This window comes from Bubalus kerabau, chromosome 5 (assembly GCF_029407905.1).
Source record: "Bubalus kerabau isolate K-KA32 ecotype Philippines breed swamp buffalo chromosome 5, PCC_UOA_SB_1v2, whole genome shotgun sequence".
Classification (NCBI taxonomy): domain Eukaryota; kingdom Metazoa; phylum Chordata; class Mammalia; order Artiodactyla; family Bovidae; genus Bubalus; species Bubalus kerabau.
In genome coordinates this window covers 22,003,779-22,020,910 of record NC_073628.1, presented here as the reverse complement: position 1 = coordinate 22,020,910, position 17,132 = coordinate 22,003,779, and the positions used below count along the sequence as shown (strand labels likewise).

Below are 17,132 nucleotides of genomic sequence, written 5' to 3'. Positions count from 1 at the left end.
TTTACAAACTGAGCCACTAGGGAAGCCCACTGGTCCTCATGAGGCAGGCTTAATTTATTCTCATTTGACAAAGCTCACACAATGAGTCAGTGGCAGAGCTGGCCTTAAACCATTATGTCCCAAAGTGGATTCCAAGAAATCCTAGTCCTAAAACATGCTCTATGGAAAATATTTTGTGGTCAAGTAAGTTTGGGGAACTCTGAGAACCATATCCCCCTTTGGGGGATTCTCCACACCCTTTGGCCACTTAACAGCTCTGGGAGTCTTTGTAGGAGAGACTTGTTTAGTTAGGGTTCACCCAGCTTCTCTCCACCTTATTTGACCACGCATCCTGTATTTCACAGAACACCTATTAACGTGCGACAGAAATGCTGCTCCAGAGAAGTGTGTCTGTATGATCCCTCTTCGGCCGTATTTTCTGAGGCAATGAGTTTGGAACAGGGCTGGGAGGGCAGGGCAGGGAGGTGAGGACAGGGTAGAAAGAACACTTGTAGGGCCCACTGGAACTGAAACCTTCCCCCGACCCTTCCGTCTGTTTCTTCTCTTTCCTGTACTCCTAGGACTGTGAGTTTCAGATAATTCACTCAAGTTGGGTATCGGCAGTCCAGCTTACATCTGGGGTGGGATCAGAGGGGCTACCTGACTGCCTGAATGGGGGTCCATGGACAGCACAATGTGGGGAGATATGAGAGAGGGAAGTCTATGGCCATGCAGAGAGGTCCACATGGATATATATATAGCAGGCTCTCGGTCATGTCTGCCCTTGATGGTGATGGAGCTCCCCGAGGCAGAGTGGGAGTAAGAAGTCCAGGGTTTGGAACCTATGGTTGCTGGGGGGAAGGATGGGGGTAAGGGATGGTTAAGGATTTGGGGATGGACATGTACACTCTGCTATATTTAAATTGGATAACCAAGGTCCTACTGTAGAGCACAGGGAACTCTGCTCAAAGTTACGTGGCAGCCTGGATGGGCCAGGAGTTTGGGGGGGTGAATGGATACATGTACATGTATGGCTGAGTCCCTTTGCTGTCCACTTGAAAATATCACAACATTGTTGCTAATTGGCTATGCCTGCTAAGTCACCATAGTCATGTCCAACTCTTTGAGACCCTATGGTCTGTAGCCTGCTAGGCTCCTCTGTCCATAGGATTCTCCAGGCAAGAATACCAGAGTAGGTTGCCATGCCCTCCTCCAGAGGATCTTCCTGACCCAGGGATCAAATCCGTGTCTCTTATGTCTTCTGCACTGGCAGGAGGGTTCTTTACTCCAATACAAAATAAAAAGTAAAAAAAAAAAAAAACCACAAAAATTAAAAAAAACAGGATTTGAACCTTAGCTGCGTGCTTTTGGTAGATAACTAATCTCTCTGAGCCTCGCTAACTTCATCTTCACAATGGAGGAAACACCGCCCAGCCTGTGACGGCATGAAAACTAAACGGTGTGTGTCCTAGGTGCCTCCCGAGCACCAGAACTTGCAGGCTAGCTCCCTCTCACCTCTCCCACTCTCCCCAAGTTCCCCCAGTATCCAGAACAAATGGCTTCTCCCACCTCTAAGCTGCAAGAGCATCTCACCTGCCCACCCCTCTAGCTCTCCCGTCACCCTGCCTTCTGGTAGCTCACTGTCTCCCCACTGGACGCAAAACTCCCGGGGGCTGCAGCCATCTCTACCAGTGCCCCGCCTGTCTCCCTCAGGCCAGCTCCCAACCGCCAGCACCCACCACCCTTCTCCTGAGGTCTTTCTCTCCATCTGCAAAGGCCACTCGACACAAGTGCGGGGGAGCGAACACCCCAACCTGAACGCCCTCAGTTACTGACCAGACTGCTGTATAGACACCCCAATCTTTGGGTGGCCTGACTGTGAGGCACGGCTTCTGCAGCACTTCCCAGAGCCTCCCACTGGGATGAGGCTTCCACTGCCCCCCTATTTAAGGCCCGATAGTACCCCCAGAGTGGGACACCTTCACTTTCTCATGTCAACTCCCTATCATCTTTCTGGCACTTCCTGCACCTCTTGGACGAGTCTGTGCTTAGCATCTGCTTCTGAGGGAACCTGAGCTAAGACAAGGGCATCCTCCATGGGTTTTGCATTGCCACGTCCCCCCCACCCCACCCCTCACCAGCACCAGGCACACGGTGGGTGCCTGAAAGGTAAATCTCTGACTCAGACGCACAGGAGCCGTAAGCGCCAGCTCTTGGAGTGCATGTTATACCTCGGGCTGGCTGAGGGGGGCGCCCGAGGACCCAGGGCAGGAGGGCTGCTCTTTTCATACTTCTGGACAGCCCCATCCTCTCTGTACCTGCCCTACCTGACTCCCTGGTCAAACCCTGGCGGGCGCAGAGGACCCATAGTCCAGCCAGCACCCTTCCTCAATGAGAGAACGGCTTGGTGTCGGTGTTTTGAGACCCTTTCCTGAGTAATGGTTGAGAAGTACCTCTCTTGTATTAAGAATAGTGGTTATTCCTGGTGCGTTTGACTCGGAGGTTGGGGGGAGTACCACCTCGCTCTATTTATCCCACAGTCTGTACGCAGTTACTGAAACTGTCACCGTGTCCTATATTCCACAGGCCATTATGTGTATTTCAAACCATTATATAAATGGACTTGATTTGGTACTTCTGAATGTCATTAAACTCCTCCCATACCAGTAACAACACAGTTACCATAGAAACAAATACATTTGAGGAGGGAAGGCATAGGGAAGAAAGCAGATGGATTGGGGAGGGGGTGGGAAACGCACCCACCGATGACTATTTCCAGAACGCAGGGCCCGGCTGTGTGACACAGCCACTCCGAGGAGATGGGGTGAGCGCCTTCAGGTTTTTATTGACTCTCCTTTGATAAAAGGTCTGGATAATTCATCTCAGCCTGAACCTGCTCATTCCGGTACACAGCTCTAAAACTTTATGGCACCGCAGGCCATTAAGCACTCTCATTTATTCAGACTCTCCCACCCTGGGGAGGGAAGTAGAGGCGGGGGTCTTGGCATTCAGTGATGAAAGCTTTGAGGCTGGCTGAGGCTGGCTGCATGGGGAAGGGGAGGCAGACAGAGGAAAGCGGAGCTTGCCTGGGCAGAGTTGACACAGTGTGAGACCCTGGGATTTTGGCCAGTGGCTGCTAACGGTCACCCGGTTAATTGTCCTCAGTGTAGTCAGAATGACAAAACTGTGGACTCTTGGGGTTGAAGGGGTGTTTTCTATTTGAAACTCCTTTATAAGAGCCTAGCTGAGGGGCTACCCGTGGCCTTGGTAGGTAGTGAGTTTCCTGTCTTTGGAGGGATTCAAGTGTAGGTTGCAAGGGCCTCTGATAATAAAGTTTGCTCCCAGGGCTCAGCTCAGATTATCACTGTCTTCAGGAGGCTGTCTTGGCCCTGCTCACTTGGCCTGCAGTTGGACTGGGTTCCTCTTCTCTGTTCCCAAGGCTCTGTACACACCTGGCTGCAGCCAGTATGCCAGCATGTTGTGATCGCTGTGCTGTCCTCTGGGGCAGGGACTATGTCTTTACGTGCCAAGGGCCAGGCACAGTCACAGACACAGAGTCAGTCAGCTGGTGAGCGAGTGAGCGCACGGCAGCACAGTGTTGACAAGTATTTACATACATTGGTACTTGGTGGGGATATTGAGCCATCAGGAGAGAGTGTGGACTAGATAACCTTGGGTCCCTTCTGGCCTCAAGTTTCTTTGATGGTATGGTTCTAAACCTGCTCTGAGTATGCCTAAATTTCAGTGTCTCCCAAGCCACAGTGCTTAACCCTTAAGCATACTAACCACAAGGCTGAAAAGAAAAAAACAAAACAAAACAACCACAAAATCACCTTGACATGAAATATGTCTAAGCTCCCCCAGTGGAGGACAAAGTTCCTGAAGTCAGAAGCTGTGTCCAGCCCCTGGAGCTCCTGCGCCCAACACAGTACTGGGCTCACAGGGGTACGTTTCATGTCTGTATCAAAGGACCTACTTCCTTTCCTTTTCTCCAGAGGTTCTTGCTTCTTGTCCCTTTCAAAACACTGCCCCAAACCCATTTTCAGCAGGTGGACCTCCCTGTTGGACCCGCTCAGTCGGTCACACACACACTTCAAGGACTCAGCACAGTGAGATGGAGAAGTGGCTGGAAGTGGGTCAGAAGTCTGGCTTCAATCCTTTGCTGTGCTCTGGGCAAGCCTATCACTCTCCTGGATCTCAGCTTCCCCTTCTCCAGGTGATTTCTGATGTTTCTTCTAGGAGTTTGTGATTGTCCAGCCGCCTGGTTCCAGCAGCTTGGGAGTCACTGCCCAGGGGCAGAGAAGATCATTGTGGTTACTATTCTTCCAGTGTCTACTGTGTGCAAACTTGATGCCAGGCTCCCGGGAGGTAATGGAGACCTGCTGCTGCTGCTGCTGCTAAGTCGCTTCAGTCGTGTCCGACTCTGTGGGACCCCATAGATGGCCGCCCACCAGGCTCCCCCGTCCCTGGGAGTCTCAAGGCAAGAACATTGGAGTGGGTTGCCATTTCCTTCTCCAATGCATGAAAGTGAAAAGTGAAAGTGAAGTCGCTCAGTCGTGTCCGACTCTTAGCCACCCCACGGACTGCAGCCCACCAGGCTCCTCCATCCATGGGATTTTCCAGGCAAGAGTACTGGAGTGGGGTGCCATTGCCTAGAGAACTTAAAGACTGAGAGGGGAAATAGGTCTGAGCTAAATAACCGCTAAATGAACTTCTGGGTACAGACTTAGCTAAGCCCTTGGAAGGAAAGGAATATAAGAGCATGGAACACAGGAAGTTGGTCTAGACTAGGGAGGGGTGGGTCTGAGGAGGCTTCACTGTAGAAGCGATATTTCAGCTGAGATCTAAAAGATGAGCAGGAGCCACTATGGGAAGGGTCTGTGGATGGGGTGTGGGCATGTGTGGTCCGTATCCCAAGAGGAGGGACCAGTATAGACAAAGGCTCTATGGCAGACGGGAGCATGCCCTGTTGGAGGAGCAGAAAGAAGACTCATGTGACTGGAGTTTTACAGAGCGTTACAGGGGCAAGATGGAGCCAAAAAGGTCAGTAGAAACCAGATCCCATAGGGTCTTATAAAACATGCTGAGGATTTGGGTATTTTTCCTAATGGTGATAGAAAGCTACTGGAATATTTTCAAGAGTAATGTGCCATTTTCAGATTTGCATTTTGAAATACTGTTCTGGCTGAAGTGTGAAAAATGAACTGGGAGGGAAGGGGCTGGGCTTGATGGACCCAAGAAGCCAGTTAGGAGAGCGAACATGCAGCCCAGGTCGGGGAGGGTGGTGATGGGTGAGGGCAGTGGCTGTCAGATGGACAGAGGTGGATGGGTTCAAGAGACATTCAGGAGGCAACATTTCTAGGTCTTGGTAAGAACTGGAGAGAACAGCGAGCGAAAAGAAGTCCGAGAAGGAGTTTGGCAGGGTCTGTGGTCGAGGTGGCCCCCAGCTTGCTTTAGCCAAGCAGGTCTCCTGGTAGGAATGGTGGCTGGAGGAACAGGCCTGGGAAAAAGCTCCGAAATCCACCGTCGGATCAAGGCAGGAGAATGAAAATGGACGACCCATGTTCCAAGGCGCCGAGCAAATTAAATAACAATCATAAAGCACCCTGGAAATCTGAGTTTTGCCATAAATAATAAACAGGGACGTTATACAAATAATCGGCTTTGCAGCCCAGTAGAAGAAAACACATCAGTAAGAAAAATGAAATAAGAAAAAAATGCACCCCCAAAGCCCCAGCTAACAAAATGACAGTATTAGCCAGCACCCCGGGGGCTCTGGCAGGCAGTGAAGAGACTGTCTCAGGAAAATGACTGTGGGCCCTGGCACTAGAAGTAAAGAGCCTGCCTGTCAGTGTAGAAGATATGAGACGTGAGATCTGTCCCTGGGTGGGGAAGATCCCTGGGAGGAAGGCATGGCAACCCACTCCAGATTTCTTGCCTAGAGAATCCCCATGGACAGAGGAGCCTGGAGGGCTAGAGTCCATGAGGTCACAGGAGTCAGACACAACTTGGTGACTAAACCACCACCGCAGGGAGGATGAAAGCAGCCGGGAGGCATACCTGCTTCCCATAACTGAGTGAGAAGCAGAGGGTGCCTGTGCTTCTGAAGATCCCGGACTCTGCCCTCCACCACATACGTAGCCTGGGCAGATGGGAGCCTCACGGGCAGGTCCACCTCGGCCTCAAAGGGACACCCGAGCAGGGAGGCCAGGCTCCACTGCCTCAGACATCCTTTTCCTGCTTCCCCCTCCATTCCCCCTCATTTCCCACTGCTAATCTATGGCCCGGTAGCCTTTTCTGGTTCTGTAGAAAGAAAGGGTCTTCCCTGGCCTGTGTCCCCCTCTCCGCCTTTCCTGACTCTCCCACATCAGGCTGACAGTCTCCTGTGTCCCGCCCCTTCCACCTTCTCTGTATTTTCAAGCCAAAGCCTTAGGGGCGTCCCCTCTGACTGTGGCCTCAGCCCCCTCTTTCTGCATTCTAAGAGCACTGGACTTGACGTCAGCAGACCTGGGTTGTGGTCCTGCCTCTTCCAGCAACTTCCTACCGACCCCGGGCCTCCCTGAGTGAGTGGGCTGCACTGTAGTTCCTGGGGTGGTTCAAGGTTCTAACAGAGGAGGACTGGGCTTTCTGAGAGGCAGGCAGAGCCCCTCGTCTGACACCATGGTAGAGCTTCCTATTCTGCCCGTGGATAGGGTCCACCCTGGGCGAGCAATGTGCATGGAGCTGGAGAGTGGTTCTGGGCTCTCCAGGAGAAGTGGGTCATGGGGGAAGGATGGGAAGAGAGAAGGGAATGGTGTGTGTGTGTGTGTGTGTGTGAGTGATGTGAGAGCAATTCCCCTGCAGCTCTGATGGGAAATACCTGCCTAGCGATGCCCTAGATGAGAAGATGGTCCATCAGTAGGAGGGGTGAGGAAGGAGGGCAGCTGGCTACAGGACAGACACATCCCTGGCAGCCTCACCTCCTAGCCCTTTTCTCTGCTGATCTGCGTGGATCCTGGCTTCCCAAGAGGGACTGTAGTGTTGGCCTTGGAGGAGAGGCAGAGAGGTAAGTCATGGGGAATTGCTGGGGACCTGAAGACTGGTGCTCTGTGTCAGAGTGTTCTATCTACTGAGCTCCGTCTCCAGATTCCCCTTACACCCGTGGGTAGCTTTCTGGATTCCTCCATTGTCACTCATGGCACTAATTGTTTTTGTTGTTTAGTTGCTCAGTCGTGTCTGACTCTTTGTGATTCCATGGACTGTAGCCTTCCAGGCTCCTCTGTCCATGCAATCTCCCAGACAGGAATACCGGAATAGGTTGCCTGCTGCTGCTAAGTCGCTTCAGTCGTGTCTGACTCTGTGCGACCCCATAGATGGCAGCCCACCAGGCTCCCCCGTCTCTGGGATTCTCCAGGCAAGAATACTGGAGTGGGTTGTCATTTCCTTCTCCAATGCATGAATGTAGGTTGCCATTTGCTTCTAAACGGGATCTTCCTGACCCAAGGATCAAACTCATGTCTCCTGCATTGGCAGGTGGATTCTTTACCACTGAGCCACCTGGGAAGCCCACAAACTAATTACTTAATTTCAAAATGGTTAGTCTCTAATGTGTGAGACACTGGGCTAAGGTCCAGGGACTGGCAAGGAAAGCAGGATCCTTGCCTTTCTGAAGCTAACTCTTATGTGGGACAATGTAATAAATAATCATCAATTAGGGTAAGTACCACCAAGTAAACAGGCTGGTTGTCACAATGGAGCTCAATGGTGGGGGAAGGGGAGAATCTCACTTAGGTAAGGTGGTCCGGCAGGGTCTCTTTGGAGGTGACAGGAACCCTGAGATGCGACTGTGTTTTTTATCCGGAGCTCGAGAGGGCAGGGACTATAGCTTATTTACTTTTTCCCCCTTGGCCACACTGCCTGGCATGTGGGATCTTAGTTCTCAGACCAGGGAGCGAAGCCATGCCCCCTGCAGTGGAAGCACAGAGTCTTAACCACTGGATCGCCAGGGAAATCTCGTCTTCTTTACTTTTGAAGCTTCAGAGCTTAGAACAGTGGCTGGCACTTATTATGAAAAATTGGTATTATTTTTATGGTGCATGTTCATTGACTGTTTGATGAATAAATAAATGATCTCCTTCCAGCAGTTCCTACTTAAAGCACCATGTACTTAATCACATGAAGACAATTATGTCAAACAAACGTGACAGTCTCATGCCTAGTCTGTCTTTATTTGCTCCTTTCTTGTTGGCCTTTCATTGATTTTTGTCCATATTTCCACTTGATGCCTCAGATACGTTGAGCACAAACAGGAAAGAACACAGACACACACACACAGACACACACAGACACACACAGACACACACACACATTTTACCGACCACTTCCATTCCTGCAAATGCTGCAGATTCTACCCGAGAAGCTATTACATGCTCCCAAATAGAGCAAACCTCTCATTAACTATCACATGCCTCCTTAAATGATCTTTGAATAGTGTTTTCTTTTTTATTGCTTTGTGTAGTTTAACGGCACCAATTGCGATTACTCTAGCTTATGATAAACCCCAGATCTATAAAGCTCCTGTTCATTCATTATTTTTCTCTTGCTCCTTCTCAAGATGTTATTTTTTGGGGGGAATGTAGCAAGGAGGGGAGAGTGGAGGGAAAAGAAAATAAAAAGATACAAAAAGTAACACGGAAACAAATGAAATAGGGGACCACTTCTTCCTGGGTGACAGACACTCTATTAGATACTGTTAAACAGAACAAATATACCTCAATGCAGCACAAGTAGGTCTTGCTTACTTATTCTAAATGGCAAATATAATGATCACCATCTTATCTTTAATAGAAGAAGCAGCTAATTGTTCCAGTATCTCACTAATTTCAACATCTGGGTGAAAAAAAATTATAATTTTTAAAAACTATTGTACCAAGTGTTCAATTTATAGCAAGGTGTGTAGGGTAGTGTGGACAGAGATGTCTGCTTCTTGATCTATGTCATAGCTGCTATTCCAGTTCAATTATTAATATGTGGAAGTTATAATCATTTTGACTATTGGTACAAGATAATTATAAACCATAAAACAGCTCCCCATGCTTGCTGGTGCTTCTTTGTTATGTGCAGACGTGTTGGGGTTTGAGCATGTGAGCTTTTGAAAGAGAAAAAAATATGTAATATGGCACTTGGGGTAGCTAGACTGGTTGGAGTGGGAGCAGAGAGACATCTGCCTCCTTTCCAGGCCCCTCCCTCTTCCCCTCCTCATGCCTCTCACCCCTCCAGGGCCAAAGCCCACCGACCTCCAGCATCTCCCCTTCGGCCCCACCGACTCACCCACCTCCTATCCTGTCTCCTCTTTGTTAGCTGAGATTTGTAACTCCTCATACAGGGTGGTTTAACTTGCTTGCCACCCCCTCATCTCCTTGTTTACCTAGAAGCAGCAGCAGCTACTGCGTGTGGGCATGAATGTGCACTGGGGCATTTGGGAGAGCCGAGAAGCACAGGCAGTGAGGAAGGCAGAGATGGGGGGCAAGCTGCTCTGCTACTTCCCGGCCATTGCTGATGCCTCTGTTGCCTCCTGCTTGATTCTCAGTTCATCTTTACTAGGGGGAGGGTATAAATGGGGCTAAAGCACCTAGAATCACTCATTCCCAGCCAAGTGGATCACAATCTGTTCAAAGGAATAACCCATTTTTGTGGCTTGTGTGTGTTTGAAAGGAGGCTCAAAGAGAAGGGGCATTGTTTTGGCATCTTACTTTTTTTAACAAGAAAAACGTATTTAAAATGCCATCTGGGAGATAGTGAACGACAGAGGAGCCTGGAGTGCTGCAGTCCACAGGGTCACATAGAATCAGAAACAACCGAGTGACTGAACAACAAAAAGGATTTCCCTGGTGGTCTAGTGGCTAAGAATCCATCTTCCAATGCAGGGGACATGGATTCCATACCTGTTTGGGGAGCTAGGATCCCACATGGATACTAGAGAAGCCCACTGGTCACAACGAGATCTCCTGCATGTATCAACAAAGGTACCGTGTGCCGAAGCCAAGACCCGACCCAGCCAAACTAAAGACGTAAAGACTGTTAAAATGCCATCTTATGACCAGTGCAAGGTTGATGCATGAAGCAGGGCACTCAAAGCCAGTGCTCTGGGACAACCCAGAGGGATGGGGTGGGGAGGGGGGTGGGAGGGGGGTTCAGGATGGTGAGACACATGTACATCCATGGCTGATTCATGTCGATGTATGGCAAAAACCACCACAATATTGTAAAGTAATTATCCTCCAATTAAAATAAAATAATTTTAAAATGCTGTCTTAGTTTAGTTGTTGCACAAAGTAAGGCTAGCCATTCTTAGAAGTAATCAGATCCTAGTCTTGCTCCCAAGTCCTCTTCTAGTCCCCTTTCTTCCCCTCTGCTTTACTTGAACAATGTCTAAAGAGCTATTAAGGGTGCATTTGTTTTTCTTACCATTTCCCTAAGCTCTGGTTCAGGGTATTACCATTGTATCTCTCTTAACAGCAAATGTATTTAAGCTTCTTTTTAAGAAGACAGGCTTCCCAGGTGACGCTAGTGGTAAAAGACCCACCTACCAATGTGGAGACATAAGACATGTGGGTTTGATCTCTGGGTTGGGAAAATCCCCTGGAGAAGGACATGGCAACCCACTCCAGTATTTTTGCCTGGAGAATCCCATGGACAGAGGAGCCTGGCAGGCTACAGTCCATGGGGTCCCACAGAGTCAGACACCACTGAAGAGGCTTAGCATGCATGCACACACGCACATAAGGAGAGACACCAGAGCATTCTCTCTCTGTCTCTGCCGTGGGATGACTCAGTGGGAAGGCTGCTGTTTGCACACCACAAAGAGAGCTCTCACCAGAACCTGACCATGCTGGCACTTTGATCTTGGATTTCCAGTCTCTAGAACTGCGAGAATATAAATTTCTGTGTTTAAGCCACTCAGTCTGTGGTATTTTGTTATAGCAGCCCGAGCCACTTATGAAAAGTGGGAGGAGTCGAATCATGTTCATCATCCTTTGTGATATGATTCTTTACGGGCCCCAAGATCTGGAGTCAGTATCCTTCTATTGGGGTCAGACACTTGGAACCTGAGCTTTCAAATCCATCCCAGCTCGTGACTTTTTTGGTTCCCCCATTCCCTGGGAGCCTCATTTTAGCTTCTCTAATGAGCATTGCCAGCAAGCGAATGTGTCTATTCAGCACCATGGACAGAGCCATGCTGTCAGTTCCCACAAATGAGAAGTTACTGCCTTGCACACTCAAGAAGGTGGTGGTGGGAAGGGAGGGCTGGGCTGAGAGAAAAGTCAGGAAGGAAGACTGACTGGCAGGATGCAGAAAATGCAGCCTCAGTCCTGGCTGTGCTCAGCCATGGGGCTCCTACAAATAAGAAGTAGCTTCTTGATGCTGTTGCCTTATACAGGCAGGCAGTGAAACCGGGGAGGTGATATTCTTTGTGCTTAATTGCACTGATCTAACTGTTGTCAAACTGTCACCATGATGGGTCCTGGCAACAAAGCTCTAGCTGGTGAGGCATTAGGTCTGGGGAGCATGTAGGAGTGTGGTGTCATGGTCTAGAGGCTTGGAGGAGAGCCAGCTGAGGAGCTTAGGAAGAGGGCACTGGAGCTATGCTGTGGTCTAAGTTTGGGGCTAGAGTTGGTACAGGTGCACTATCTTTTCTATGCCTGGAATGGGAATGAGGCTACAGGGGGCGCTGGGCCTTGGGAAGGGAGGGGCCCGGCTCACGGCAATCTGGGCTAGTGAGAAGCCAGGGCTTCATTTGTCTGACTTTAATGAATAAATGGCATCCCCAGCCATTGTTTATCTACTTTTGAATCCTGACAAACAATCTGTGGCATCTGATGGAGAGGGTTATTAGCTGCACGGAGACAGATGGCTGGGGATGAGGGGATTGGCTCTTTATTGCAGCGGGCCCAGGAGTGACAGCACCCCTCTCACGCTGCAGCCTCCACATCAATGCCAATACCTTCTCCACCCCACCACCTCCTGCCTTCTGTGGCCCAGTCAAGCGTCCGAAGAAAGACCCAGTGCTAGAGGAAGACAGAATGGCCTATGAGTAAGAGGGAGAGCTAGGGCTGAAGGAGTTGGAAAAGAGGGCAGGTTTTTGAGTGGAAATCCTTTGAGAATAAAGAGCTCTGCCTTATTCTTCCTTAGTATCCTCCCAAGTCCCCTGTGAGGCGCCGTTAATTCAATTAGCATTCAAGAAATATGAATGTTAAGGAGAAAGGCCATCAGGTCTGGATTAGAAAAGATAACAGAAGCAGATTTAGTTGGGCCAGGTGGGTAGGTGAGGGACAAAGGGAAGGGAAGAGACAGGAAGAGAAGGAGGGGACCTATAGGGAGGAAGGAAGAGCGTGTAGGAAAAAATGCTCATAAATCAGCACACAATGTTTCTTCCCTACATTGCTATCTGAACGGCTTCATGGAAATCAGCCTCATAGGTCGGCTGTCCTTTCTGAGAAGCCCCAGGGTCTTTTTCCTGCTGCCACAGCTGTAGGCAGAGCTTCCTCCCTCCCCATCACCCCTGAGAAGGCAAGTTCCCACTGACCTTCATTCATTCTCCGGAACTTGTCCTTGGCCATGTAGCCCAGCACCAGACAGCATCCTCTTTTCTGGAGGCCCAGCTCTGGAAGAAAAGCAGAAGTGGGTGAGCTTGGAACGGGTCAGGGGTCAGCGAAGGTCCTTTTGCAAGAGATGTGAAGCTTGTTGCTCTTATAAAAGGGTTACTTATTCAACAAACATTTAGAAAGCACTTGGTCCAGGCATGATTTTTTTCAAAACTTTCATCAGGTTTATTTCTAGGATTTTCATAACTTTAAGATGTCGTGAATGTGATTTGTATTTATTTATTTATCAGTGTATAGTTACTTTACAATGTTCTGTTAGTTCTGCTGTATAGCAAACTAAATCAGCTATACTTATACATATATCCTCTCTCTCTTTTTTCTTTTTTTCAGATTTCCTTCCCATTTAGGTCACCACAGAACATTGAGCAGAATTCTCTGTGCTAAACAGTTGGTTCTCATTAGTTATCTATTTTATACAGTCCAGGCATAACTTAAGGCCAATAATTCACTTATTTGATCTTTGCAACAACTCTTTGAGGTATCACTATGATATACTCTATGATTTACCACTGTTATCCCCATTTTTATATTATATCCTCATTTATGAGCATATTAGGTAGGTGGTCTTAGATGAAAGAGCTGGTAGGTGGCAGAACCAAGAGTTTGAACAGAGGCAGCCTGACTCTGAACAAGAGGCAGAGTCCACAGTCATAACCTTTACTCTCTAGGTTAATGAGTCCCCAGGCTTGAAAGGGGTATGCCCAGATTACATCAGGACTGTGGTGAAGCCAGAGAAGAGGCAGAGTCCAGCCAGTGGTGTCCAGGACGGAACAGCACAACCAGACACAGTGGAGAATTTAGGGGAAGACAAAAGGGCCAAGGGGCTTCCCAGGTGGAGCTAGTGGTAAAGAACATGCCTGCCAAACTGGGAGACATAAGAGAGGCAGGTTCAATCCCTGGGTCGGGAAGATCCACTGGAGGAGGGCATGGCAACCCACTCCAGTATTCTTGCCTGGAGAATCCCATGGACGGAGGAGCCTGGTGGGCTACAGTTCAGGGGATCACAAAGTGCTGGACACAACTGAAGTGACTTACTACACATAGTATACAGGAGTCAAGGTGTAGGTAGAAAGAGTCTACTTTTGGGAGAGAGTGAATGTCTGGGACTGAGGATCCCTGTTCATCCTTACATTCAGGCACAATTCAGCATTGTCATCAGACACTTAGGAGCGTAGACTCAGCATGGAGCACAGGGGTGGGGATGGCTAAGAAACATAAGACATAGACTCGGGTCCCACAAGACTTTGACCCAATAAAACAACAAGTTAGAACAATGATTCCAGGTACCAAATGCAAGAGACCAATTTTCCCGCACGACGATATTCTGAAAATCAGTGTCCATTGTATATAAGCCCTGGACTGGAGTACCTTGGTTAACCAGTCAAGATTTCCTCTCTGGTATCTATCCTTTGCCCTAACTGTGGTGCAGTGGTAAAGAATCTGCCTGTCTATTTAGGAGACTCAAGAGACATGTGTTCGATCCCTGGATCCAGAAGATCCCCTGAAGTAGGAAATGGCAGCCCACTCCGGTATTCTTGCCTAGAGAATCCCATGGACAGAAGAGCCTGGCGGGCTACATTCCATGGGGCTGCAGAGTCAGACATGACTGAGTGTGCACACACATCTGTCCTTTACTCCTGATTCGTCATCAGCACTTGTGGGTTCTGAAACAGGTTTCTCTTTGGATTCCCCACAGCCACTGCATGAGGGAGGCAGATCGGTTATTACTATTCACACTATGCAGACGAGAAAACTGAAGTTCAAAAATGTTAAGTGACTTCCCATGATTATTGTAGCCTCCCCACCCCCACCTCTTTGCTTTGAAGTCATACAGATGTGGCAGCCGCCATGAACTGGGAAAACGGATAAGGGGTATGATTTCCGGAGGCCGGGATGGGACTGCAACTCCTCCCAGGCTTTGTCAGCTTCCCAGGTGCCTGGCTACTCCCTCCCTCAGTTTCTTAGAGAAGGAGGGTGCCACGGAGGGTTATGTCACAGCATCTTCTTCCCTGACGCTTGGTGATACTCTGAGCCCTGGCCAGTTGGCATCTAGACTGCCAGAGCGTATAGAGGCTGGGCTCCTTCTCCTCCAGCCCTCCCCCCACCTCTTGTGGTCCAGGCCCAGCCTCTCGGAGCAGCAGGATGAAAGGGCTGGAGAGACACAGATAAGTCAAGCTCAGGGGCTCCTGCCCCAGAGGAAAACAAAGCATGGTGGGTGGTGGTGGAATGCCATGGCCCAGGGAGGTCATGGGCTTTGATCTCTTGATTCTTTAAAGGGGTTTATTGACTATCAGTAAAGAGCAGAGAAGCAGATCTGAGCATGCCTTTTCCAAAGGCACTCACTTCTCTTCCTTTCTCTCCACGCTCGCTAGTCTGAAGGCACAGCCAAAACGCCCTCACTTCAAACAGCCTTACATCTCAGGCGCCCAAATTGACGATGTTAAGTTCCCTCATCCAAGGCCTCGGCCCTTTCTTCAGGGGCTCCTGCTCTGTCGAAAGCCATGCGGATCAAAGCCCCTTTGATGTTTACTTACTATATTTGTGGATCCTTTCTAACAACCACCTTCAAGAGGCAGGAATGCAGCCTGCCAGGAGGAGGGGCTGCAGAAGCTCTAGCTGTGAGGCGGCTCTGAGCCCCAGCAAACAAGCCTCTAGCCCAGGACCCTACTGAAACCTCAACATGCTGACGACATTCAGAGGTAACCAGCCCATTATAATTGCACGCGTATTGTTCATCATGAGAATGACACAATTGCTGATGACTCCTATTATATGTTCCACTGACTTCCTATGCTCATCTGAAGTACATCAGTAGTGGCTCCTAATGAGAAAGGGAGCTTGGGTTTGGGTTCTTGCATTGAGCCCAGAAACAAACTCTGGCAGAAGAGTGTGGGCAGAAGATTCTGGGTGAATTTCGGCCAGTGTTCCTGCATGGCTTCCTGGACCATCCCCTCAACTCTCAGGGAAATGGAGGGGCATGGTCCTCCTACAGATCTAGAGACTGTAGATCACCTGCTGACTTTGAGTTGACTGTCTCTGCCACACCAACCCACCCTGTCCTATGTCAGGTAATATGCCACCAGGGGTATTGCCCGATGAAAGAGGCTGTATGTACACACGGTTATTATAAGTAAGATTCTCATGGACCATGTATGATTTTTGCAAATGAGCAGGAAAAGACTTTCTTTTTTGTATTAAAAAAACCTGATTAATAAAAGAAATGGAGGCTGAAGCAATTTCTCAATGTATTTGGCTCATTTAATTTGACACGGGTGGGTTAGTCTTAATTATTTAGGCATCTATATTACAAGGCACTAATAAGCACACTGCAGAAATTTATTAAGTGAGAGAGGGCTCTCTGACTAAGTCTTTACTGAAAAGTGGGGAGAAGCCACTGGGATCTTTGCAAGAACGAGCAGGTTGGGGGATTAAATACATGAGAATGAGCTGGCTATCCATATATGAAAATTGAGGATGTTCTTGGGAGAGACTTGCAGAGGTAAATTAGAGGTCCTTGGTGCTACATGAAGAAGCAGGTCAGGGCCCAGGTGTGATTCCAGGAGAATCTGGAAACACAGGTGTGGTCAAAGATAGTGACCAGAGAGAAACATGCAGGGTGCAGGAACCAACAGCTTACGATTCCAACAAGCCAGATCAACCAGGCTATTAGTGGAGAGATGGTGGAATGTGACAGAAGAGGTATCGTTCACACTGTGAGCTGGGTCAGCCACCAGATGGCCACCTTCTTTGTCGGGTGGTGTGGGACTGATGGTGGAGTCAGATCCCAGATGCCCATTTTATTTATTTATTTTAAAGACTTTTTTGTTTGTTTTTGATGTGGACCATTTTTGAAGGCTTTGTTGAATTTGTTATGATATTGCTTCTGTTTTATGTTTTGGTTTCTTGGCCTCAAGGTATATGGGACCTTAGATCCCCAACAAGGGATCGAACCACATTCCCTGCATCGGAAGGTGACGTCTTAGGCACTGGACCACCAGAGAAGTCCTCCAGATGTGCATTTCAAAACAGCAAGATGCTGAGGTCTTCTCCATGTAGACTTTGGGGCTGCAGGTTTTGGCTAAGCACTAATCAGTAGCAGAACCACCAGATGCACTGAATGGGCCCACGGAAAAAGACTGATGTGAATGGAGTCATCCTGGCTTGAAGGACAGTTCAGTGCAAAGAAGGCCAGGGTCACCTGCCTATGAAGGTGTGGAGGGTGCTGTCTCAGGAGAACAAAGAGTTAGGAGACACTGCTACACAGGGAGAGGCTTCCCCAGTGCCTCAGCAGTAAAGAATCCGCCTGCAATGCAGGAGCCGCAGGAGACATGGGTTCAATCCCTGGGTCAGGAAGAGACCCTGGAGGAGGGCATGGGAACCCCCTCCGCTATTCTTGCCTGGAGAATCCCATGGACAGAGGAGTCTGGAGGGCTACAATCCAAGGGGTCACAACGAGTTGGACATGACTAAAGTGACTTTGATGCACACACCCTACATAAGGAAGCACTG

The 17,132-nt window shown here is 49.0% G+C and overlaps 1 protein-coding gene across 1 annotated transcript in view; it reads right to left on the bottom strand.

The window, feature by feature from the left end:
- Window positions 1-17,132, bottom strand: part of KIRREL3 (kirre like nephrin family adhesion molecule 3) — a 155,671-nt gene that overhangs the window by 117,974 nt on the left and 20,565 nt on the right. The window contains exon 4 of the mRNA XM_055583719.1: window positions 12,545-12,622. Coding sequence (XP_055439694.1) covers window positions 12,545-12,622 — 78 coding nt within the window. The remainder of the gene's footprint in view (window positions 1-12,544; window positions 12,623-17,132) is intronic.